General features: G+C 34.0%; 1 protein-coding gene across 2 annotated transcripts in view; it reads left to right on the forward strand.

The window, feature by feature from the left end:
- Positions 1 to 26416, forward strand: part of XRCC4 (X-ray repair cross complementing 4) — a 232369-nt gene that overhangs the window by 95844 nt on the left and 110109 nt on the right. For both annotated transcript variants that reach the window (XM_054578562.1, XM_054578561.1), the window contains 2 exons: positions 6922 to 7074; positions 8107 to 8213. In XM_054578562.1, the coding sequence (XP_054434537.1) occupies positions 6922 to 7074; positions 8107 to 8213 (260 nt within the window). The remainder of the gene's footprint in view (positions 1 to 6921; positions 7075 to 8106; positions 8214 to 26416) is intronic.

A 26416-nucleotide genomic window follows, 5' to 3' on the forward strand; every position in this document is an offset into this window, starting at 1 on the left:
ATCATTGTAGTGTTAATGATTTGTGAATTCGTCACATAGTCTAGCATATATTTAAAATAAATCTGTCGTTAATTATACCTTTACTTAATATAATTGAACCAAATTACTGGTCACTGTTGTACGTTACAGTAATACATGAACACTTTTAGGTCATTAGTATTTGGTTGTCCCAGCAAACTTATAAATGATAAGGAGTAACTGAGCAATGAAAATAGAATTGATTAATATTAATACAAATTTAGAAAGTGGCTATTTATAAGGATTACTTTAGCTCAAATTACAGGATTAATAGTGAATAAAAAGAGACACAAAGCATAAATAAGCACAATTTATTCCTTATTTGGAATCTTTATATAAATGGCAACCATTTCAAATGATGTGTGTTTTGGCTTCTCATAGAGACTTATTTTTCCTGATAGATTGAAAATTCATACTACCAGCACTTTTAAAAGGTGAGGTAATTGTGACTACTGGAAAAGACATTTGAAAGCCTTTTACTTTTCTGATTTTACCTCTTATTTTTTAAATAATGAAGAGGAAAGTCATTTATTAATTATGAATTTTCTTAACTATTTCATAATCTAGGCTGGCCCAGGGTTTAGCCTATGTTATTCTGTTATGTAAAAGATATTTGAAGGAAATAAAATGTATGTTGTAAACATTATATCTCTACAGAGACATATGTAGTATAATATGCATATGTTTATATATATATATCTATCTTGCAACATCTGAAAGAATTATGTGGAATACATATAATAATTATAATTATTATTACTATATCCAGTGTGTCTAGTAGATTTTTAAAATTTTCATTCAAACCAGTAGTAGATCTAGAAGATAAGAACATTATTCTATTTAGGGTCTTTTTAGGGCAGTCATTGAGATTGTTTTTATGGACATTAGTAAGTATATATGGGGGAATAACAGAGTAAATGAAGGGTTTTATCAATATATGTATATAAAAATGAAGTCAACTAAAAGAAATTATTTGTATTTATTCAATCATCTTTATTAATGCAAGACATATAAAATAAACTTTCTAATACCTGGTTATATTCAACTCTCAGTTATTATATTAAGAAAATAGTTCTCTTTCAGTTCTGAATGAATTTTTGTCTTTAATCATATGAAAATAATGAACCAAATCAAATATGTATAAATACTAGGAAACCATACAGAAAAATAAGTTAATTTTACTCTTTAACTTCTATTTTATTCATGTTTGAATTGATATCAAATATCTGTTACAATCCCTGTTTTGGGGCCTATTTATATGTGAAATAAATCAAATTAAAGGAGATGTACTGTGTTTATGATAAGCCATAATATTTAAAACTCAAAATACCCTCAGGATGATAGGAAATCTGATCCACAAATTGCCCACAAAAATGCAGACTGGATACCTAGTACTTGAACAAATTGCTTTAAAATGTCTGCCAGAGTTTGGAAGAGGTGTTATCTCATCAATATTCAATACCACTGCCATAGAATGGAAAGTAGCAGAGAACAAAGATGAGAACATGTGCCCTGTGCTGTAATGTGTGAGGAGTATGGTATGTGGTCTACAGATGCTTGGTTTGCTATTTGTGAACTGTACAGAAAGTGCCATTGTGGCAAAACCTTTTTCTTTGATTAAAAGCACAGTCATATATCTTATCACCTGTCTTACTATGCTCCAGCTACTCTTTTTTTTTGTAAATACTGGATCAGATATCTTCTTCAGAGGCTGAAGATGTTTGCAATTAAGGTTACCCTCCAAACTAAGAGGAAAGAGTCCAACCTAGAGAATTCTAGGTTCTTAATTATATACCAGATGTTAGATTTTATCTATAAGGTGTGGCTAAGTAGGTTAACAGTTGTTGAGTACACAAGGCACAGAGTTTATTCTTGTATTATAATTTATTAACTATTGTATTATCTTCCATTCAAACAACTGTAAACCTACTTTTCCCCACTCCGTATTTCCCAAATTTGTTTTTTTTCCACCTATCAAGGGGGAAAGAAGCTATTTGAAGGAGCTATTACCATATCTTGCTCATGGCCAAGCAGTACTGCAGTACCTCCTTTAGGGCTCCCTTTCAACAGCCTTAGAATACTAGAAAATGAGCAAAGAATCTGCAGCTCCAGCTTCCATGAAGTAAGTATTGGGTTGGCCAAAAAGCCTGTATGGTTTTCCTTGGTCTCAAATGATGTCTTGATTTGATTGCTCTCAACTAACTGGTTTACCCGACTGTGGAGCATCGTCCAGCTAGAAATCTCCAGAACTAAACTTCGCTAACCACTCTTGACATGTTATCAGTCACAGCACCTTCTCCATACACTGCACAAATCTTGTTTTTGCATTTCAGTTGAGTGTTTACCTTTCTTGAAATATTAGAGCATAATGTGCTGAAAATATTACTTATTTTCTTCCATCTTCAGTATTAAAATGGCTACACAAAAATTCACCAGTTTTGATTTTAGATGTGCGGTGATATGACAGCTGTCACAATACAGTCTAATAAAATTGTTTCAAATGAAGTTAAAAATAACTAAGTGCTACCAGAGCCATCCTACAGAAAAAAACAAACGAACTTTTGTGCCAACCCAATAGTACTGATGAAGAGTCTTTAGAGAGATTAGAAATAGGACATACACATACTGAATTAAGTCACTGAAGACAGGAAAACAGAGACTCATTAGTTATGACCATAATGTTAGGTCTGGTCACAGTTTGGTTTTCTGGGCAACCTCTGATTTCTTTTATATCAGTGTTCATATATGATCCAATCATTTCTTCTCCGTCATTTTTCCAGACTGTATGCCTGGGGGAATGAAAGGAGGAGGAGCATAAAATAGGTGCAGAGAATTTCCATATAAGCTTGGTAGACAGGTCTCAAATATATTTAATACACAATAGGATATTATATAAGCAAAAAAAATCATGTACACATGTGCTTATATTGTGAAAATGTTATGGTATATTAAGAGGAGAAATATGAAGTTCCAAAAATATTAATAATACCCTTTTTTGGCAAAACTTGTCTTTAGATAGAAACTGTCTAGAAGGAGAAAAATGAAATTTTAATAGTCTACATCTGGAATTATGGATTAAATTTTACTTTATTTTGGGGGGTATTTTTGCATATACATAGGTATTTAAATATGCATTATTGTTATAATCAGTGCCAGCTCTAAAGCTATTTTCATTTGGGATGAGAGCAGAGAATCAACCAAGTTTGTGTAAGGCATGAGGAATTACAGTATGATTAAAAAGAATGAGCTTTAATATATAGACAATATATTTCCAGTTATTTTATTTACTTTTTTATAAATTGTGGTCTTAGCTTCATTTTGAACAAATAACATTACTAGATTATTTAATTTGATATAGTTTTGCTAGATAAAACATTAAAAATATTGTATGTAAATCCTCAGGTTATTATCTATATTTATTTCACTTTTTTTCTACTTAATTCTAAATAATTCTCATGTTCCATGTTACTGAATAGACCTTTCATTTGCATTGAGTTATCATGTTAGAAACTGTCCAGCTTTACTCTCATTTTAGTCGTTAAACCTATAATTTGAGACAGTTTTCAGCAGATTGAATTGGGTTGACATACATTGAGTCATTGGAATAGAAGAGACCTTGAGAGCTCCTCTATTCCATCTCTCTGCCTTTAAACTAGGGTCACATAATATCAGGATGAATTCAGTCTGATTTTTAAAGACTTCAAGAGATAGCTTCAGCTCCTCTTGGTAGCCGCTTATAGTGCTGAAGGACAGTCACAGTCAGAAAATTTTTGCTTCCATCTCTTGGTAACCTAAGTCCTTCATGGTGTAGTTGAAGGCCATTTCCTCCTGTGCTGTCCTCAGAAAAGATGAGGAGCAGCTGTTTACCATCTTCTTCAGTATTTAAGGCTTATTAAATCTCTTTACTGCTTTCTTTTCCAGTTCTTTTTAGCATTCTTTGTCCTCTGAACTCTATTTATATTTTCCCTTGCTGTACAACTCTGACCTGGATATAAATTTGACCAGAGCTGATTGTAAATATAAGGATTACTGTACTGCTACAAAGTACCACATGTTCACATTTATGCATCTGTTGTTTCATTTGGGATTATTTAATCTTTTGTTTTATTTTGGATGGTATTTCTACATGAAATTGCCTTGTTTTCTGCTCTTTGTTGTTTTTAAACTTGCTCCGATTCTTTGTTTTTCCACCCAGAAATATTTTATTTTGAATATTCAGTATTTTTCATGTTTAGTTAGCTTTTTAATTAAAAAAAATTACTGTCCTTTGGTCCAATTCCTAGATACCTCAGTCCTGTTACTAATTAAACTTAACATATTGTCCTTTCTCTTAGTCACCATTGAAAAGATGAAGCATCACTTAGGCCTTCCCTGTTTTAAGTGATTCATGGTTTTATCAGGTCTGAGCTTTGCCCTGGATATGATCCTTGGACTAAGTGTGGTCTGATCTAGTTGTATTTGTGTTCTCCTTTAGTATCACTAAACTTAGCAGTGAATCCCATGTCTCTCCTCCACTGTATATCCCACTTATTAATAGCTCTTTAGTTCTTGAGGTAGAGGGTTGGCAAGAGTCAAGAAATATGGAAGGCATGTTAATATAATGCCATAAGGGAGGATTGGCATTAAATATCATGTATGGGAGATGGTAGGTACCTTTTAGTAACTGAATAGTGAATAAAAGGATAGCATTCTCTGGATTTGTTGATAAAGTAATAATTAAGAGTAAATTTATTTCCTGAAACTGTTCACAGTAATACTCTGTGTGAGCTAACCCCAACTTCCCAGCTTTGTCTAGAAAGTGTTACTCAGTTAGATGATCAGAAATTTAGTTGCAACAAAATCCTAAAATTTTCCTAAAACCAAACAAGTTTAACTCAGAGGATGCCATTCATTCTGTTGAATTTGCTCTCCTTCTATAGCAATGCTGTTGCCTTTGACAGTCATGACACTAATTATTTAGATGAACAGTATTTTAGACAAATTATATCATATTTCATTTTGATATATTATTTTCATTTTTAATTCATATTGCTAAGTGTCCATACCCTTTCAATCAGGAATCACTGCAGTGTTTTATATGGATATTAAATATACATTTAAAGAAGATAAATTACTGATTGATTAGCATTCTTAAAATTTTATGTAATTAATTATAACAAGATTTTTTAGTGTACATATTTATAATTGGTTTTAACTTTAGAGTTAAAGTATTTCATTATTATACTCTCAGGTATTTTAGTGGTATGTATGTTCTTTTTCTCTTTTTAAAATTTTTGTTATTGTGTTACATTACAAAATAGTACAAGAAAGTGAAAAATAATATTCACTTAACACTTTACATCTGAAATACAACTGTAGTGACATCTTTCTGCTTAAAGTAAGCCATCAACATGGCAGCTCTTCAACTTTAGCTCTTTTTCCCTCCCACACCTTTTGGTTTACTTGTTTCTCAGAGGGCTTTGCTTGATGAAAGGAATACGATGATATTAATACTTACCACAGATTTTTTAGAAGCTTAATAAAATGAAAAACACTTCTGTGACATTGGTGACTAGCTTTTCAAGGAGTGAGAAATATAAAGTTCAGAATCACTGGCTCTCCATTTCCTTATAAGATATCCATATTAACTCACTGACTTGATTCATTTATCTCATAAATACCTGCTTAGTAGCTGTTGAATGAAGTACTCTGTGCTAGGCACTAAGGATAAAGTAGCCAGTAAAACACACGGGCACTCTGCCTATGAGTTCACAGCCAATGACTATGCTATAAGAGTGCTGTAATTGTTCCCAGAAAACAATATTGCCATATGTTTCTTTTCATACCATGAGAGGCCCTAATTCTTTGCATGTCTGGATATGTTGTTGAAAGCATAAGGGCATATATATCAAAGGTATAACATTTTGACATTTTTGTTTCTAGTTATTTTCACTGAAAAATATTTTATATATTTAACATATATAAAATGTTATAAATATATAAACTATATGTAGTGAAAATACTGTGATACCTGCATAGAACAACAGAAGCATAAATGAATATGGTTAAGAGAAAACTAGGCAGAGCTAGACTAAATTTAAAATAATTTATATTTGGATCTTTAAATAGATTTTTGTTCATGGTGTGTATATATGCACATATCAAGTACATGGAACCTTTGCTTGTTTACTTTCTTTATATATTATCTGGGAGATCAAAATTAGCACAATCTCTTGTTAGCTCATTTAAATATTGTGGAAAAAATTAGAAATGATAGAGAATTGTATGTTTTATCATATATATCTATGATTGAAGATATATACTGGTTTATATTTGCTGTTTTATGAACTTCTTAAAATTTTCAAATTGTATACTTTCATTTATTGTGTGTATGTCTGTGTATGTGCACATGGGCAGGTGCTGCTGGGTTATAAACTAGAACTGGGGAAGCTGCCCTTGGCCTGGAGCAGTTCCTCATCTATTTACAGAAAACAGATTAGGTAAATCAGTTGATCACAAAACAAGATGCTGTTGCTATTACGGTAATATTAACAAAGCAGTGGAAACATAGGCTTTTAGTTACTCTTGTTTCAAATTTCTCCCATAAAAATATTCATTCAGAAATAAACCAGAGATGTAAATGAATTATTGCATTTAGGCATTTAGATGTTTTAAAAGTTTTTTTTAATATCAGTTTCCAATTTGATCTTTATTTTAGTACACAAATTACTAACATTAAAGAAACCATGAGTTCTGATTGTTTAGCTATGTATATAAAACTTTAAATCAATGAAAGCATGTCAAAATGATTTTAGTTGTATTTTTCTTGAAAAGTTTTCTTGAAATCATCTTCAGTAATAGATTGTAAAATATTAATGTTAAGAAAACATGCATAGTTTATTTATTTGTTTATTTACATTTTAGGTTTGAAAAATGTGTGAGTGCTAAGGAAGTTTTGGAGGCTGATCTTTATAAACGGTTTATTCTGGTGCTAAATCAGAAGAAAGCAAAAATCAGAAGCTTACATAAATTGTTAAATGAAGTTCAAGAACCTGAAAAGAACACAGAGCATGAAAGGTATTTTGACCTTTCTGTTTTGGGAGGGCAGGTGTATAAATTTAAGTGGAATTCTTCCCAAATTAATCAAAGTTAGGTGCCATCTTTTTAGTAATATGAGATCATTTGATAGTCTGAGGTTGGATGCTCCTACTGTTGTTGGATACAACAGGGTGGAGAATTCTCAACAATTTCCCCATGTCTGCCCAACAGTCACACTTTCACTTAAATCATGAAACTGGCATGAAGTTTATCTAAATATTATTTGTTTAATGCTTAGACATTACCAAGAAATTGATTAAAAACTGTAATCTTCTGCACAACCACAGTGGGGTATAACACATTGGTAATCTTGATGTCTAAGTAATGGTTAATTTTAGAATCAGGTGGTGCTAAGAGTGGATATGTACTTGATTTTTAGGGAAGAATCATAGATGACTAAAGGCTGGTGTGATATGGACAATGATAATTATTTTTGCAATTGCAGATACAAGTTTGGGTCTATTGCCCTGAATCTAAGAGAAAACATAGGTTTACTAATGGCATAATAAAAAGAATATAGCATTTGATATCAGATAGTCCTATTTCATGTGCTGGTCTGGCACTGATATTTATTACTACATGACTTCATGCAAGTTGTTTAAATTCTCTGTGCCTTACTTTGGTATCTCTATAATAAGAATAAAAGTACCTGACTCAGAATTTTCAGAAGATCGAATGAAAGGCAAAACTGCTTTGAGATCAGTAAAATACTGAACACTCTGACCCACAGAAGAATAGCATTTTGATAGAAAAATGTGATGAGAAACTGATTCAAGAATTAATATAGTGAGCACTCAACCACTTTTAGATTAGCTAACAGATAAACTTAGTCTTAAGAGAGTTCCCATATAGTCTTTGTGGTGCTTTCATCTTCATCATAGGAGTGTATTTCAACATATGTTTGTTTAATTATAATATTTTCTCAGGGATATTTTCTGTGATTACTAGTGAATTTGATATCTAGCTGGGAGTTAGCCAATACTTTATAATTCTAACTTTCTCTTTTTCTAGGGAAACTGCAACATGTTCTGAAATGAATGCTGACAGAGCTACTGTCTATGATGAAAGTACTGACGAGGAAGGTGAAAACCTTCCTGATCCCTCAGTGTCAACTCCAGGTAAAATAAATACATTTATTTCCTGTTTTGAATATTTTACTTGGACTTACCACTCTAATGATAATAATCCATAATAGAAAATGCTATGAAAAAATTCTCTATAAAAACCCTTTAGGCTTTTTAGTCTAAAACCTCAAATACTAATGTTAACAATGAATATTTATTGTAAAATGCAGCAATTCATCAGCAACAAAAACACAAGTAACCATGCACACATATTTACAATCCAAAGTATACTATTCTTTGTTGAACAAGGATGCATAAGCGATAAACAATATATGCCTTCATACTGATTACCTCCAGCTCAGAGCTGGATGCCTATAACATTTGTGATCGAATCTAGGTAGAGCCATGGGTGGGGTAATGGAGTAGGGTGGTCTAGAATGTTTTAGATTATCCTGAAGTTGAGAACTTCTCTCATTGTTCAGAAAGGGGATTGTAATAGTGTCAGGTGGGGTCAGTGAGACAAGGAGAAATGGCACTTTACAGTACCTAAGCCTTTCTCAATACTTCAGGTCAAGTACTCAGCAAGGAGGCTTTTAAACAAACTACGAGTTATTTTACTAGAGTTTTATAGACTTTCTAGAGGGAGAAGCCCCTGAACTCATCTTATACTACATGGTTATAACGTAAACCTAATATTCTCAATATTAATGTTGGATTCATTTATTTAGCAAATATATTTTTGAGTGTCTATTATGTATCAGAAACTTTGCAGAAGAGAAGAAAATACAAACATTTCTAATTTTGTGGAGTTTAAATTTCTAGTCAGACAATAACAAAATGAATAAATCTAATATGAAATATGTTAAGTGCTAAAGAAAAAATTAAATCAGGGAGAAATGATAGAGAATGTCAGGGTAGGAATAGGATGAGTGTTGTGATTTTGGGCAGAGCACCAGAAAGGGCCTTGGTCAGAAGGTAACAAGTCTGTCTGTGGGGAGGACATGCCAGGCAGAAAGAACAGTTAAGTACAAAGGCCCTGAGGTCCAGGCAGTAGCCAGAGGAGCTTTCCTCATGTGTTCAAACAGCAGTACTGAGGGCAGCATGGAGAACGATGAAAGGTGATGATAGGGAGAGTTAGGAAAGGAGATCAGAGGAGGCCACATCGTGTATAGGGCTTTATAGTAATGATTTCAACTTTTACTTTGAGTTGTATTGCAAACTTTTGTAAGGTTTTAAACAGTCACATGACATGATCTGACTTAACCTTTAAAAAATTTAATTTAATACATTGGAGTAACATTGGTTAATAGCATTCTATAAGTTGTAGGTGTACAATTGTACAATACATCAGTTGTAAACTGCATGGTGTGCTCACCACCCAAAGTCTAGTCTCCTTCTGCACCATGTATTTGACACCTTTACCCTCTTCGTCCTACTCTCCCTTCCCAGCCCCATTCACCTCTGGTACCTACCATATTGTTGTCTATCAGTTTTTTTGTTTGTTTTCTTGTTAATTTGTTGTTTTCTGTTTTATATCCCATATATGAATGAAATTATATGGTTCTTGTCCTTTTATGTGTGACATTTCACTTAGCATTATACTCTTTAAGATCCATCTAAGTTGGCACAAATGGCAATATTTCATTATTTTTTATGGCTTAGTAGTAGTCTATTGTATGTATGTACTATATTTATGTAGTCATCTATAGGAGAAAACTTAGGTTGTTTCCATGTCTTGGCTATTGTGAATAATGCTGAAGTGAATGTATAGGGACATATATTTTTATGAATAAGTGTTTCCAGTTTTCTTTAAATAAATTTTTTCCAACATATCATTAAGAATATTCTTTTTTTATTGTAATTTTTCCATTACCTTTTAGTCCCCCCATACCCACATCCCACTTCCTCTGCAATCACCACACTGGTGTCCATGTCTGTGAGTCCTTTTTCCTTTCTGCTCAATCCTTCCACCCACCCCCTACCCTCCCACCCCATAGCTGCCATCCTGCTCTCTATCTATGAGTCTGTCTCTATTTTGCTTGTTAGCTCAGTTTGTTCATTAGATTCCACATATGAGTGAAATCTTACGATATTTGTCTCTTTTTTTAACTGGCTTATTTCTCTTAGCATAATGTTCTCCAGGTCCATCCACACTGTCACAAAGATTAAAACTTCCCTCTTTTCTAGGGCCGAGTAGAATTCTATTGTGTAAATGTGCCATACTTGCTTTATCCACTCAGCGACTGATAGGCATTTGGGCTGCTTCCATATTTTGGCAAATGTAAATAATGCTGCAATGAACATTGGGGTGCTTATGTTCTTTCAAATTAGTGTTTTAGGTTCCTTTAGGTTTATATTCCAAGCCATGAGGTCACTTGATCAAAGGCTGATCCATTTTTAATTTTTTGAGGTATCTCTATACTGTGTTACACAGTGGTGCACCAGTCTGCATTCCCACCAACAATGCAAAAGAGTTCCTCTTTTTCCACATCCTCACAGCACATATCTTTTGGTTTACTGATGAGAGCCATTCTGACAGGTGTGAGGTGATGTCTCATTGTGGTTTTAATCTGCATTTCTCTGATGATTAGTGACATTGAGCGTCTTTTCATATGTCTATTTGCCATCTGTACATCCTATTTGGAGAATTGTGTATTCAGGTCCTTCGCCCATTTTTTTAATTGGGTTTTTTTTTCCATGTTAGGTTTTGTAAGTTTTTTATAAATTTTGGATATTAACCCCTTATCAGATATAACAGTGAATACATTCTCCTGCTCCATGGGTTGTCTTTTTTGTTGATGATTTCCTTTGTTGTGCAAAAACTTTTTTGGTTTGATGTAGGCCCATTTGTTTATTTTTTATTTTTTGATGTATTCTGTGTGCGTTATAAGAAGGTGATCTAGTTTCATTTGTCTTCACATAACTCTCCAATTTACCCAACACCATTTATCGAATAAACTGCCTTTAGCCCATTGTATGTGCTTGCCTCCTCTGGGCTATGTATTCTGTTCATTGATCTGTGTGTCTCTTTTTATCCCAGTACCATGTTGTTTTGATTACTATGGCCCGATAGTATAGTTTGATATTGGGTAACATGATTCCTCCAACTTTGTTCTTCTTTCTCAGGATCGCTGTTGCTGTACAGGGCCTTTGTGGTTCCATATACATTTTTGAAATGTTTGTTCCAGTTCTGTAAAATATAACTCTGGAATCTTGATAGAATTGCATTGAAACTATAGATTGCTTTGGGTAGTTTGGACATTTTAATGATGTTAATTCTTCCTATCCACAAACATAGTATGTGCTTCCACTTATTTGTATCTTCTATTTCTTTCTTCAGGGTCCTATAATTTTCTGAGTACAGGTCTTTCACTTCCTTGGTTAGGTGTATTCCTAGGTATTTTATTCTTTTTTGAAGCAATTGTGAATGGGATTGTTTTCTTAATTTCCCTTTCTGTTAGTTCGCTATTGGCATATAAAAATGCAACTGATTTCTGGGTATAAATATTGTATTCTGCTACTTTGCTGAATTCATTGATCTGTTCTAGTAGTTTCTTGGTGGAATCTTTGGGGTTGTCTATATACTGTATAGTATCATGTCATCTGCAAAGACAGTTTTACTTCTTCCTCTCCAATTTGGATGCCTTTTATTTCTTCTTGTCTGGTAGCTATGGATAGGATTTCCAGTGCTATGTTAGATAAGAGATGTGAAAGTGGACATTCCTGTCTTATTCTTGATCTTAAGGGGAATATTTGTAGTTCTTGCCCATTCAGTGTGATGCCTGCAGTGGTTTGTCCTATATGGCTTTTATCATGCCTAGGCAAGTTCCCTCTATTTCCACTTTGCTGAGAGTTTTTGTCATAAATGGTGTTGGATTTAATGAAATGCTTTTTATGCATGTATTGATATGATCACATGGTTTTTATCCTTCATTTTGTTTATGTGGTGAATCACATTTATCGATTTGTGAATGTTATACCAACCTTGCATTCCTGGAATAAATCTCACTTGATCATGGTATATCACTTGATCATGGTATATGATTTTTATGATGCATTGCTGTATTCAGTTTGCTAATATTTTGTAGGAGATTTTAGCATCTATATTCACCAAGGATATCCTATATCCTATATCCTATAGGCCAAGGATTGGCCTATAATTTTATTTTTTGGTAGTGTTTTTATCTGGTTTTGGAATTAGGATAATGCTGGCCTTATAAAAGGAGTTTGAGAGCCTTCCCTCCTCTTGAATTTTATGAAATCGATAAGCAGAGGTGTTAGTTCTTCCCAGAAGGTTTGATAAAATTCACCTTGAACTTATCAGGTCCAGGGCTTTTGTTCATTGGGAGTTAGTTTTTTGATTACTACTTCAGTTTCACTAGGTGTAATTAGGCTATTCAGATTCTCTGATTCTTCCATATATAGTTTTGGAGGACTGTGTTTCTAGGACTTAATCCATTTTGTCCACTTTGTCCAACATGTTGGCAATATAGTTCATAATATTTTCTTATAATCCTTTGTATTTCTTTGTTGTTAGTTATTTTCCTTCTTACATTTCTGATTTTATTTGGGTCCTCTCCTTTTTTTTTTTTCTTGATGAGTCTGGTTAAAACTTTGTCAATCTTATTTATCTTTTCAAAGAAGCAGCTCTTGGATTTATTGATCTTTTGTATTATTTTTTTAGACTTTATTTCATTTATTTATGCTCCTATATATAATATTTCCTTCCTTCTATTCACTTTGGGCTTTTCTGTTCTTTTTCAAGTCCCTTTAAGTGTGAAGTTGTATTATTTATTTGAACTTTTTGTTATTTTTTGAGATAGGCCTGCCATTTCCCTTTTAGGATTGCTTTCCATGCGTCTCACAGATTTTTGAATGATGTGTTCTCATTTTCACTTGTTTCAAGGTGTCTTGTGATTTTTCCTTGATCTCATTGTTGACCCACTTATTTTTTAATAACATGTTATTTAGCTTTCATGTCTTTGCATATTTTTCTGTGTTATTCTTGTGATTGGCTTATAGTTTCCTAGCATTGTAGTCAAAGAAGATGCTTCATATGATTTCAATCTCCTTAAGTTTATTGAAACGTGTTAAATTTATTGAGGATAGACAATATGTTCCCTGTGCAATAAATTGTTCCCTGTGCATTTGAAAAGCATGTTATATACTCTGTTGCTTTGGGGTGAAATGCACTGAAGATATCAAATCCATTTGATCTAGTGTGCCATTTAAAGCTGCTGTCTTCGTGTTGGTTTTCTGCCTGTAAGATCTATCCATTCAAGTCAATGGGGTATTAAAATCCCTTACTATGACTATGTTTTCATTGATCTCTCCCTTTATGTCTATCAAGATTTCTTCACATATTTAGGTGCTCCTCTGTGGGTGAATAAATGTTTACTAGGGTTATATCCTCTTGTTGGATTGTTCCCTTTATCATTATGTAGTGTCCTTCTTTGTCTCTTACTATAACTTTGGTTTTAAAATATCCAACTATTTTGTTGGATATAAATATTGCTACCCCAGCTTTTCTTTCAATTTTCATGAAATGTCTTTTTCCATCACTTTTATCAATGTGTATTTTTCTATCTGAGATGAGTCTCTTTGAGGCAGCATATATATGGGTCTCGCTTTCCTATCTATTCAGCTACCCTATGTGTCTTGGTTGGAGCATTTAAGCCACTTACATTTAAAGTGATTATTGATAGATATGTACTTAATGACATTTTATTGTTAGACCATTTTCCTCATTTTTTTCTTTCTTTTTTTCCTTTGTCTTCTTAGAGTAAGCTCTTTATCATTTGTTGCAGTACTGGTTTGGTGTTAACAAACTCCTAGCTTTTTATTGTCTAGGAAGATCCTTATTTCTCCTTCTATTTTAAATGATAGGCTTGCTGGGTAAAGTAGCCTCGGTTGTAGGGCCTTGTTTTTCATCATGCTGAATGTTTCACACCACTCCATTCTGGACTGTAATGTTTCTGTTGATCAATCAGATGACAGTCTTTTTGGTGCTCCCTTGTATGTAACTACCTGCTTTTCTCTTTCAGTTTTTACGATTCTTACCTTGTCTTTAAACCTTGCCATTGTAATCATGATGAGTCTTAGTGAAGGCCTCTTTGGATCCAATTTTGGGGTCTCTGAGGTTCCTCGACTTGGTTGTCCTTTTCCTTCACCAAATTAGGGAAGTTTTTGGTCATTATTTCTTCAAATAGGTTCTCTATCCCTTGCCCACTCTCTTCTCCTTCTGGTATTCCCATGATGATGTTACACTTCACGGTGTCCCAAATGTTTCTTAAGCTGTCCTCATTTTTTTTCATTCTTTTTTCTATTTGCCTTTCTGCCTCGGTGTTTTTTCCTACCTCGTCTTCCAAATCACTGATTTGATTCTCTTCTTCATCTAACCTGCTGTTTATTCCTTCCTGTGTATTATTTATTTCAGATATTGCATTCTTTATTTCTGACAATTCCCTCATTATGATTTCTGTGTCTTTTTTTTTTTTAAATGCTGTTGAGTATCATTATAATTGTTACTCTAAACAGTCTATCTGATAAATTACTTGCCTGTATTTCATCTAATTCTCCTTCTGGAGAATTCTCCCGTTTTTCCTTTTGGGGCCTGTTTCTTTGTCTTCCCATTTTGGCTGCCTCTTTGTGTTTGTTTCTTTCTAGGTATTAAGTAGAGCTGCAAAGAGTCTGGGGCAACCTATGTTAGATGCTACCTATGACTGGGCCTGGACAACCTGTTTGGAGCTATCAGCCATGCAAAGCTTGCAGCTCCCTCCTCTGTGCCTGTATGTGTGCAGAAAGAACCAGGATGTGCACCAAGGCTGGCATTTACCAGCACTGGGCCTGGGGGAGGATCAGCTAAAGTCTCAGCTCCCAGGATTCTGCCTCTGCCTGCAGGCTTTCTGTTAGTGTTAAAGAGTAAAAGTTCTAGCTGTACTCCTCAGCAGCAGGTCTTAAGCCCCACAGGGCCGAGTAATTCTTGCGAGTGGGGTTATTGCTTCCTCTCAGGTAGATGCCACATGGAGAGGACTGTTCTGCCTGAGAAAGATGGCTTCTGTATTATGGGGAATGATTCAGCACAAGGATCATGGTAGCTGTTCCTTCAGTTCTCTCCCCAGTGCCTCCAGCCCGAGAGTCTGCTCACGCACCTCTAGTCCACACTGTCCTCCCTCTGCAGGAGTCCAGCGTAAGTGGCTGCAAATGGAATTCTGTGTGTTGGCCCTTTAAGAGGCTCTCTGTGTCTACAGCTCTCTTTCCCGGTGGACAGAAATCCCACCTCTTTTCACAGCTGTATGTTATTTGGGTACCTTTCTTGGCTCTGCCTGGGTGTTTTCTACCTGGTCTTCCAAATCACTGATATGATCCTCTGCTTCATCTGACCTACTGTTTTGTCCTTTCAGTGTTATTATTTATTTCAGATATTGAATTCTTTATCTTTGAATAAAGAAATAAGTGGTACTGTAGGCTGGGGAGCCCAGCTTTGTGTTTAGACCCCACACTTTCAGGGGGAAATCCCTGGCTGCTGAAATATCCCTCCAGGACTTCAGCTGCTGTCCATGGGAGTCCAGCCAGCCCACTTGCACCTCCTCCACACTCCCTACAAGTCAGTCACATTGTGGTGAAATGGTTTCTTCTGTATATCCATGGTTATAAGGCTGTTCTCCAGCTTGTGTTCTGTTGGTTATTCAGGATGATTTTTCTATAATTTAGTTGTAATTACAGATTGGTCCTGGGAGGAGGTTAGTGTAGCTTCCTTCCACTTACTCCTTTGCCATTTTGGGTCCTTTAGTTTTCAATCTTAACAGGATTAATCTGGCTGTTGTGTTGAGAATAGACTATAGGATGATAAGCATAGAAGATATAACAGATGGAAAGGTAGATCAATAATGAATGAAGGGTAAGAGTGGCTTTGATCAGAGTGAAAGCAGCAAAGGTGATAACAGGAGGATTCTCTAGGTATGCTCAGAGGCAGTAGGATTTGCTGATGAAGTGAGTACGTGTCATGAAAGAAAAACACCAGCAATGGTATGTTTGTTGGACTGAAATAATGAATATACACAGCTGACTTACTGAATTGGGGAAGACTGTAAGAGGAAAGTTAAGGACTCAGTTTTAGAAACATTAATTCTGACATATTGAACAGGGAGTTGGATGTACAAATTTGGAGTTTAGTGAAGTATGCCCTTTTGAGGACATAAGTGAAGATGATACTTAAAACTGGCTGAGATATCAGGGGAGAGAGAGAAGGGTACTCTGCCCTAGTGCATTTGAATGTGTAGAGGTGAGGAAGTGAGGAGAGCAGCAAAGAAGACTGAGACGGGGCAACCTGGAGGTAGCAGGCAAATACTGTTAAATGTGGTATCTTGAAGACCAGGAAAGTATAAGACTACATTGATCAGCTGAGTTAAATGTTGCAAATTAGGCAAGGAAATAAGGATTGAGGATTGAAAGATTTAGAAACCCAAGTGTTTCTGAGGATCTTAATAAAACATTTGTAGTGGAATGGTAGGGAATAGGAGGTTCAAAACCAATGTGAGAAAATTGGAGAAGAGACAGGAAGCCTAAGTAATACTTTTAACAAGTTTCATTGTGAATCAAAGGAAATATCCAGGGTGGCAGCCAGAGTGGGGTGTGTAATAAGGGGTTCGATTTTTTTTTCTAGGTGAGAGAAATCATCCCATGCATTTGTACTAATGGAAATAAATAAGGAAAGATGGGGGGAAAATGCCCAGGCAGTAGACAGTGGTAAGAATTGATGGAATGCCATCTGAAAGTAGATAAAAGAAGATGGGATGAAATGGACAAGTGGTAGGATTTATTTAGCTGGAAGCATGGGCATAATGCCAGGAAAGAAGGTAGAATATATGAACAAAGATGCAGGAAGGTATCAGATTGTAGTCAATTATCCAATTGATTAATCTGATTCTAATTAGATATGAATTGTATCACACAATCTAGCTTTTGTACATGAGTTGTACAATTTCTTTTCATTTGGGGCCTATGCTTGGTGTACATTAGTGACTCATTTAAAATGAAATCATTCTTTATTAATAAATTGCAATAAAAAATTCACAAAGAAAATCTGTACTCTTTCCAATTGAAACATTCACAATTTTTATTAAATACAATGGCCTTTGATTTTGTTCCTTATTCAGAGCATCTTACCAGCCTTTGAAGTAGATGAAAATTATTTTTGAAGAGAAAATACATGGTTAAATTTGGGTATGTGAGAATGGGGTCCTTTATGTATTCACTCTCTTTTAAGCAAATCTTTTTAAGTTACAATCGTACTATTTTAACTTTGGCAGAATTTCTCTTCTCTTCAAAAAATGTTTAGGTCATTGCTTTTTAAAAAAATTTTAAATGGCCTATTTCTTGAACTCAATCTAGTTCACTATACAGTTGATTTATAACTTTCTCATTCTATTTTTTTTGTATTTAATTGCTTTTGGCAAGCTTTTGATGTCAAGAATTAAGAGCATTTTATTAGATGCTTTAAGTATCCTGTTTCTTCTGCTTTACTAAGAAATATTCAGGAAACTGAAGTTTGCTTAAAAATACGGATAGACCTTAGATTTAAAATACTTGATATTGAATTAAGAACTAGGTTCCATAGATCTGAGGAAAAGCATTGTTAAACAGCAAAGTCAGCCTCCTTATAATTTACTGTATTCCATAATTCATTCTTTTACAGAGATAAAATATATTTTTAGATCACAGGATTTTTTTTTATCACACCTTTGTCTTCTGGCAATTTACATATTATTACTATGTGCTTGGGGCAGAGCCAAAACAATTTCTTTCTACACTTATTCTGCCATCTTGACAATAAAATACTTATTCTAAGAGTACAAGTAAATATGCAAATTTATTTTACATATTGCAGGTACTTGTGTACGTATCCTACAATAAAAGCAAGAGGAAAAGAAATTGATGAGATTTAATACATTTACTCTATCTTTCAGAAAGCCATTTCTTCAAAATGTTAAATGGTTAAGTTGGCAGTAATTTTCATTATGTAAATGTATTTTCATAATCAATTATTAAAATCACCAACTTTTTTTCATGAGTTGTTTGCATTATTACCCTATGCCTATATGATGAAAAAGGTCTCAGTGAGACCAAGATCATTTAGTGATTCCACAGTACGCATTCAAGGAAAAAGTCTGTTTATTTTTATGCATGTATCCAGAAGTAGGGTAGGGATATTATAATTTTTATGAATAAGCAATCTGTTTTATTTCTTTTTCTCCAATGTTTAATTTTTTTTCCTATCATTAGTATTGTTGAGGAAATAACTAAAGACAAGTAGTCTAATCTAATAATCTACATCTTGCTCATATGAACCACACCATATGGTATGAAAAACCTTTATTCATTAACAGTTTCTTAGCTAAAAGGAGATCTCTGAAGTATTCTGAAATTCAACCATCACACTCTGTACCACCCCACAGCTACATTTTATAGTTTTCTGTGGCAAGATTCACTTTACATCTAAACTTCCAGAATTTCTGGATAGGTAGCAATAATATTACAAACTTAATTTCTTTAGCTATGACTGCATACTAAGGTCCTGGAGATCATAGATATTTCACTTTTTTTTAAAATTAAGATTATGATAGAGAAGGTGGTTACTGGGATCTCTACAGCTCAACTCTTATATTACAAAAGAAGATGGGTCATTTTCACTTCCCATCTAGTTGGTTTTAGTGCTTCGTGGCTTTAAGGATTTTCTAGTTAGTCTGTACTCCTCCCACCTCCAAATTTTATTTTTCTTTTAAATTCAATGGGAACCTTTTAGGTCATTATAGATATTATAAACAACCTCCTCTGTGAGAAACCCTCTGTTGTTTTTTTTTAAATAAAATCAACGTAACACCTGATGTCCCTGGTTGGGGGGAAGCTTCAAGTTGAACTAGGTCCCCTGAATAATAGAACTGTACCAAAATATATAGAGATATAAACAGAATTAATATAGCATCTGAGTGCCAGGACTATCAGTAGCATATCTAAGTTGCCTTTCATTTGCTCAGCAATGTCTGATATATTCTAAAAATAATTTATGAATTTTTTACATTTTTATAATCATTTGACATTCTAATAACAGAATTGTATGTGAAAACATTTTAAATGTATATGAATATTCTAAAAAATGTAACCATTATTAAAGAAAACATTTCCTAGTTGTAATATAATGCAAAATGCAAATGAATAGTTAGTGGAAAAACTGTTTCATAGAAATAGGATCTTTCTTGTGAAGCATTTTGAAAACATTTTGAAAGTTGACTCCTAATGAGGAATCATTTTAATGCCTCATTACTATTTTAAATTTTTATTTGTAATTTAAATAATTAATATTTTTTGAATTTTAATTGTTTCTATTGATATAAATTGGCAAAATTTCTTACAATTAGAGACCAATAAAATCAGCTTTCTTTAAAATACAAGTAAGAAAAATATTTATTCTAGAATGTGTTACCCTTCCTAGCTTCATACCAAAGGTTCACAACCACTAAAAATAAATAAAATTAGCTTTCTTACCACTTTTCTGCTTCATTATTAGTCCAAGATTTAGCACATATTAGTTTAATTGATCCCACTTCTTAACCAACCGGAAGGTCCCTGTGTAACTGCTATCAGTAATTTGAGCTTCTATTTGGTTGGTGGGCTTCCTGAAAGGAAGTGTGATTATAGAATAGCCTTTTTGAAAATAAATGAATGTCTATGTCAAATAGTTGATGAATACTGATACAGTAGATTTTAAAAATAGAATAGAATCCAAACTTTCCAAGTATCAAAGAGCTTGTTGCTTCCAACAGGGAATGCTTACTTACAGAGGGGGGTAACAACGCGTGCTGCCCAAGAGATTACTCAGGTGTTCAGCTTCACAATCACAGATTCTACCCTCAGTCTTATCCAGCATATGTCATAGATGCATTTATTTGTAAATTCTAAATGAAAAGCTTGATTTAGCAAAATCTATCACAAAACTGGAAAAGCAATTTGAATGTATTTCCTAACCTTGTGGGCTTTTACACATTAGTAGTGTTGCTGGGGAGTGGCATTATATTCTTTTGTATTTTTAATATTTATTTATTTATTTAAATTCTCACCCAAAGATATGTTTGTGGATTTTAGAGGGGAAAAAAGGGAGAGACAGAGAGAAAACCATTGATGTGAGTGAGAAATACCAATTGGTTTCCTCCTGTATGTGCCCCGACTGGGGACCCACAGCCGAGGTATGTGCTCTGACCAGCAGTCAAACCTGCAGCCCTTTGGTGTATGGGAGGACGTTCCAACCAACTGAGCAATGTGGCCAGGGCGACTTTTTTTTTTATTTTGAGAATTCTAGATCTCATGCAATTCTAGATTTTCTATGTAGTTTAAACTCATTATTTTTCAGATGGAGGAACAGAGGCCTGCCACAGTTAAGTGCATTGCTGTTGGTAACTTGAGAAAAGAATAAGCCAGTATTTGCCTTCTCTAATAATAAGTTAACCAAATTTCACATCTCTTTTGCGATATTGTAAAAACCCTTGGAAATTCTCTAACACTAAGGATATTTCCATTGATGCAGCAGAATAATGAGAACACTTTTTCTCCCAAAGAGAAGGGAGATCTTGTTGGTATATAACTTTTCCAGAAAGATATCTAGCATTATCAGATTAAACAAATATGCAACATGTGGAGAAAATTGCAGAGTCTACATTATTTCTATTGAGTTCTTCCATTTGTATTTTTTAATTGAGGTATAATTGACATATAACATTGCGTAAGTTTAAGGTGTACAATGTGTTGATTTGGTTCATTTACAAACTGCTATATGATTACCATCATAGCGTTAGCCAGCACCTTTCTCATGTCATATATTTATCATATTTCTTTTTTGTGGTGAGAACCATTACAACATATTCTTTTAGAAACTTTGATAATACAGTATTGTTGACTATACTCACTATACTGTGCATTAGATTTCCAGGGTTTATTTGTCTACTTGTTGCAAGTTTATACCCTTAAACATTACTTCCCCAATCTCCCCACCCCCTGTCCTCTGGTAGCCACCATTCTACTTTCTGTTTTCATAAATTTGGCTTTTTTAGATTCCACATATAAATGATAACATATAATATTTGTCTCTCTTTGTCGGAGTTATCCAACTCTCTTTGTATATTTATTGCTTCAGGTTCTGATTTAGTATTTACTTACCTGAGAATTCTTAGCTGTACCAACGGTTGTTAGCAAATCTGTGATAATTTCTTTATACCCTACTATTAAAATATAGCTGATAGACCTTCCTAAGCAATTATTTTTACATCTTTATGTTATTAGACAGGGAAAAAGAAATGGTACTAAGAATATTTGTCTCGGGCTATGGATGGATGAGCAGGTTGGCAAATTCTGTCCCCTGAAAAGTAACTAGACAAGAAAAGAAACAAACATTTCAGTGCTGTAGAAATTGGCAAAAGGCAAACAGCAATAAGAAGTGTTTATGCTTGAAAAATTGCTGAAATTTGGATAGGAACTGGGAGTCTGGAGCTCTGCCTAGGGCTGTCCCTGTTGCTGCCCGTCAATTCCTCATTCCCTCAGTTTAGCCAGGATGGAAGTTTTGCCTTGGAGGCTGTGAGGATTGGCTGCTCTCGTGCCTGCACCAAAGAGAGTTCACTCAGTTAGCAGTGGAGGGTGATACCCACTTCCAGCAGTGTTATTGGTGGGAGTAAAGATCTTGGCTGTAGTTGGTAAGTGGATTGGATCCTTAAATGGATCTTCACATGATGTTAGACTGCCATGAGGCAACATTTGTACCATATTTCTTCAAGAATCTATGACAAGGATTTTACAGAGTATGGCGACTTTGACATTACTAATCATATATATGCTGTTTCAATGGGTAATACATATAAAAGAAAAAATTATGTGGCCACATATTTAACTTAAGCAAATTCTTCTTTTCTGCATAACCTCTCAGAGTCTTTAATATGCTAATGTGCATAGTGATGGAGAGTGTAATGTACTGTGAAACATTTCTCGAAATCATGGACCTTAGAAACTTTTTCAGTGGGTGTTATTATTTCATGCATCTCATACCAGAATTCTTGCTTTAGGTGATTTCAACTTGTGTATAAATGAGGCGAGAGGAGAAGTGTCTAAAGAAAACATATTTTCCCAGTACAGTCTGTATGTCCCTGTTTTAAGAGAAAATGCACTAAACATGGAAAGAGGATCATAAATCAAGGCTATGTTCTCAAAGTGTAGCATGAAGCTATAAGAATAAAGTTAAATTTCAGAACATAGAGTGACTTGCAGGAATTCTGAGAACAGTTTAAAAATGGTATTTTACCATTGTTGTGGTCAGAGGACTGTTGTGAGAGTGGACTCAGTACAAATGTGTATTAATAGTCAACAGAAACACTAGATAAATACTGTTTAACTTGGTCTATTTCAAAGTGAGTTCTATACCTCTGATACTTAGAGAATGTTTATTGGGAGCATCATTGAGCCCTTTGGAATTATACATAGAGTTCTATTTATATATGCATGTGTTAGTTTGCTAAGACTTTTCTAACAAAGTAACAGAGACTGGGTAGCTTGAACAACAGAAATATGTTGTCCCATAGTTCTAGAGGCTAGAAGTCTGAAGTCAGGGAGTCAGCAAGATTGATTCCTTTTGAGGGCCATGAGGGAAGGATCTATTCCAAGCCTCTCTCCTAGGCTTATCGCTGACCATCTTCTCCCTGTGTCTCTTTATATCCTCTTTCCACAGTGTGTATCTGTGTCTAAATTTCCCCTTTTTATGAAACGTAGGACTCACACAAATGACTTCATTACTTGATTACCTCTGTAAATACTGTGTCTGCAAATAAGGTCACATTCTTAGGTACTAGGGATTAGTACTCCAAAATATCCTTGAGGGGAATGCAATTTACCCATAACAATGGAAGTGTACATTTTTCTGGAACTGGGATCCAAGTTTTTATTACATTTTCATTGGGGACCATGTTCCAAAAAAGATTCCGAACCACTGATCTAGGACAGCAATTTTCAACCTTCTGCCTCTCATGGCACACCTAAATCCTAAATTAATTTCTAAAATTCTGTGGCACACCAAAAAATATATTTTTTGCTGATCTTACAAAAAATAGGTATGACTTTGATTTACAATAATAATAATAACAACATCATCAACAACTACCCTTTTTTGTTCCAAAGTAACTTTTTAAAAAAATCAGGTGCCTATACTCATATATAAGAATTTCTTGTACCAAGAATTAACCAATCAGATATAACCTTATCATGCAACATGATCAATAAAATGCAATTCTGTATTATGACCTATGTATTTATGGTTCAAGACAGGGCATTCACATTGGACAGCTGTATTGTGTTGTCTGTTGTCATTTTTTATTTGACAGGTCAGTGCCTCTGACTAAACAGTCAGGTATTGCATGTTTTGAAAGTGCCTGTGGCACACCAGGTGAAAATAAGAAAATAGCTGGTCTAGGAGAATGGTGTTCAAACCAGAAACAATGGAATAACATTTGTTAAAAGGAAATTGAAGCTCACAATAAATGAGAAGATGAGATGCAAAGAGGAAATACCATTCAAATAGAAGCTGAATTGCCTTCTGCCAGTACATTGGACTGAAGGTTTGCCCAGAGTTGCGTTGTTCACTAGGGCAGCTATATGCGGCTATTGAACACTGGAAATGTGGCTAGTCAATAAAGAAAGAGAGAAAAAGAGAAAGAAAGAAAAAAAGGAATGTAACTAGTCTAAATTGAAATTTTCTGTAAGTATAAACCACACATTAGATTTCAGACATTTAGTGTGAAAAAAATGTAATATGTCTAATAAATTTTTATATTAATTATACACTGAAGTAACATTTTGGATAAATTTAGTAAAGTTAATTATATTACTAATATTAACTTCATTTGTTTCATTTTTACTTTTTGAAATGTGGGTAATAGAGAATTTAAAATTCTGTATGCAACTCATATTATGTCTCTATTTGACACACTGCTCTTACTATTTGAGAAAATTCCATTTCAGGCTGATTATGTGATTCTATAAAAGATTTATGATTATGGAAAAAAAATAAAATTGTACTATCAAGTGTCTATGAAACTCTTAATGTAAGTTCATGACATCTATAAGTGGGTATAAATGATTGTAGGTATAATTGAGTACTTATTCCTAAGAAATGCAAAAGGTGTTGCACTGTTGTTGTTTTTCATTGCAACAAAACAGACTTGAGAAAGCCTGAATTCTTTATAAATTTATCCTTGGAAAATGAAACTAAACATTTTTACTGGTCCTGTAAAAAGGCAAACCGTGACTCAACTGAGACAAAAGATGGAGTAATGCAGCAACAATCTCTAAATGAGCTGAATGTCTATAACATAAATATAGGATTCTCATCTCTCTGGGATTGTGACAGGTATCTCTGCCACCTACAGCACATCTGGTTCCTTCACCCATTACATCAATATCACCTATAAGCCATATTTAAGATCAAAAGGATAGAGAAGGTTACCAGTGATGAGGCTGTAGAATGTTGCCAGCCCACCAGCATTGACATGATACTTGTTGCAACTTAACTCTGAGGATCTGGGAACGTGTGAAGGATAGATATCAGCAGGCTTGCAAGGAAGGTCCTGAATGCATGATGTAGTGGAAGAGAACAGTCTCAAGCAAGGTGAGCAAAAGTCTCAAAGTGAGATCCTAAGTGCCAAATTTAAACCATGTAAAACTCAGGAATGCTGAGAAATAGTAGCTGCAAACATATACACTCAGGATTTTGTAGGGCTGAGGGGTAGGTTTATAGTTTGGGAGCTGACAGAATAGAAAAGAATTTACGGTATGGGTGGGCATGTTATGTTTTAAGCCCAGTGGCTAGCCATATTAACAATCACATTGTTTATTAATCCAAATGAATAACTTGGACTAAATCAGAGGTTGTAAACTGTTGATCCTTGGTGTAATATAATTCACATACTTTATTTTTCTTTTGGTGACATAAGTGTTTTAAATGATAAATTTGAATACATTTAAGTAGAGCCTAGTTTCCATAGTTTTCTGCAGTCCTCAACTCTCCCTTTTTCTTAGATCTGACTCACTTCATTCATTGATATCACTTGTATGAGTTCTCTAAGTATTTGAGCTTGTGATCCCTAGAAGTTGATGACTATGCAATACTAATGATGAGTACCATAACTAGTTCTTCTAATTCTACTACTATGATATTGTTAGTACCACTGCTACTACTTCTACTTCTTCTATTAATTATTATTGTTCTGTTATATTATGGTTCCACGACCACTATTACTAATAGCATCATCACCACCACCACAGCTGCTGCAGACTCATAGTTATTTAAGCACTTACATGCCAGAGTCTGTTCTAGGTTTTTTAGATGGATTATTTCATGTATGTCTCACAATAATCCTATGAAGTGTATTTACTATTATTATCACCATTTACAGCTGAGAGAATGAAGGCTCAGAAAGATTAGAGAACTTGCCCAAGATAACAAGCTTGAAAGTTATAGAGCTGGAGTTCTAACCCAGGTAGTCTGATTTCAGAGCACATCTCTGAGGGCCCTTTCTGTGCTAAAGTTCTTTGTGTTTATTAAATAGACCATGAATTTATTAAAATTCATGAGTTCTGTATGATTTTACATTTTAAAGTCAAGTATATTTGATACCTTCGTTTTTATAAAATAAAATTATGTAAGGCTCCTAAAAAAGAAAGGATGGAATGTATGGCCTTTTTTATTCTTAAAAGAGTGGGCACACATTCAAATAGAAAAGATGTAGCTTGGCAACATTAATGCACCATTGTGATAAATGTAAAGGTTCATATCTTTGCTGGAGCTCTGGCAAAACAAATAAGGCAGGAGAATGGTGTCTTATATTTAGTCCTTGATTAAGAGACTTGGGTCAAAATGTGCTAAATAAATATTAAATCATACTACTAAATACCCATCCAGATGTTTTAAGAATATATAGACTTATACTATATGTTATTTATATATTATTTGTTTGATATAATTATATCTTTCTGGTGAATTCATTTTTTCTATCATTATGAAGTATCTCTCACTGTGTCTAGTAATGCTTCTTTTCTTAAAGTTTTCTTTGTGTGATAATGATATAGCTAAATCAAGTTTCTTTTTCTTGGCACTTATGTTTTTTATTTTTTCATTATTTTCCATTCTGTATTTTTTTTTCATCCTTTTATGCATTTGAAGTCTGTCC

This window comes from Pteronotus mesoamericanus, unplaced genomic scaffold (genome assembly GCF_021234165.1).
Source record: "Pteronotus mesoamericanus isolate MK-2021 breed Mesoamerican mustached bat unplaced genomic scaffold, CSHL_Meso_final contig_50, whole genome shotgun sequence".
NCBI classification, from domain to species: domain Eukaryota; kingdom Metazoa; phylum Chordata; class Mammalia; order Chiroptera; family Mormoopidae; genus Pteronotus; species Pteronotus mesoamericanus.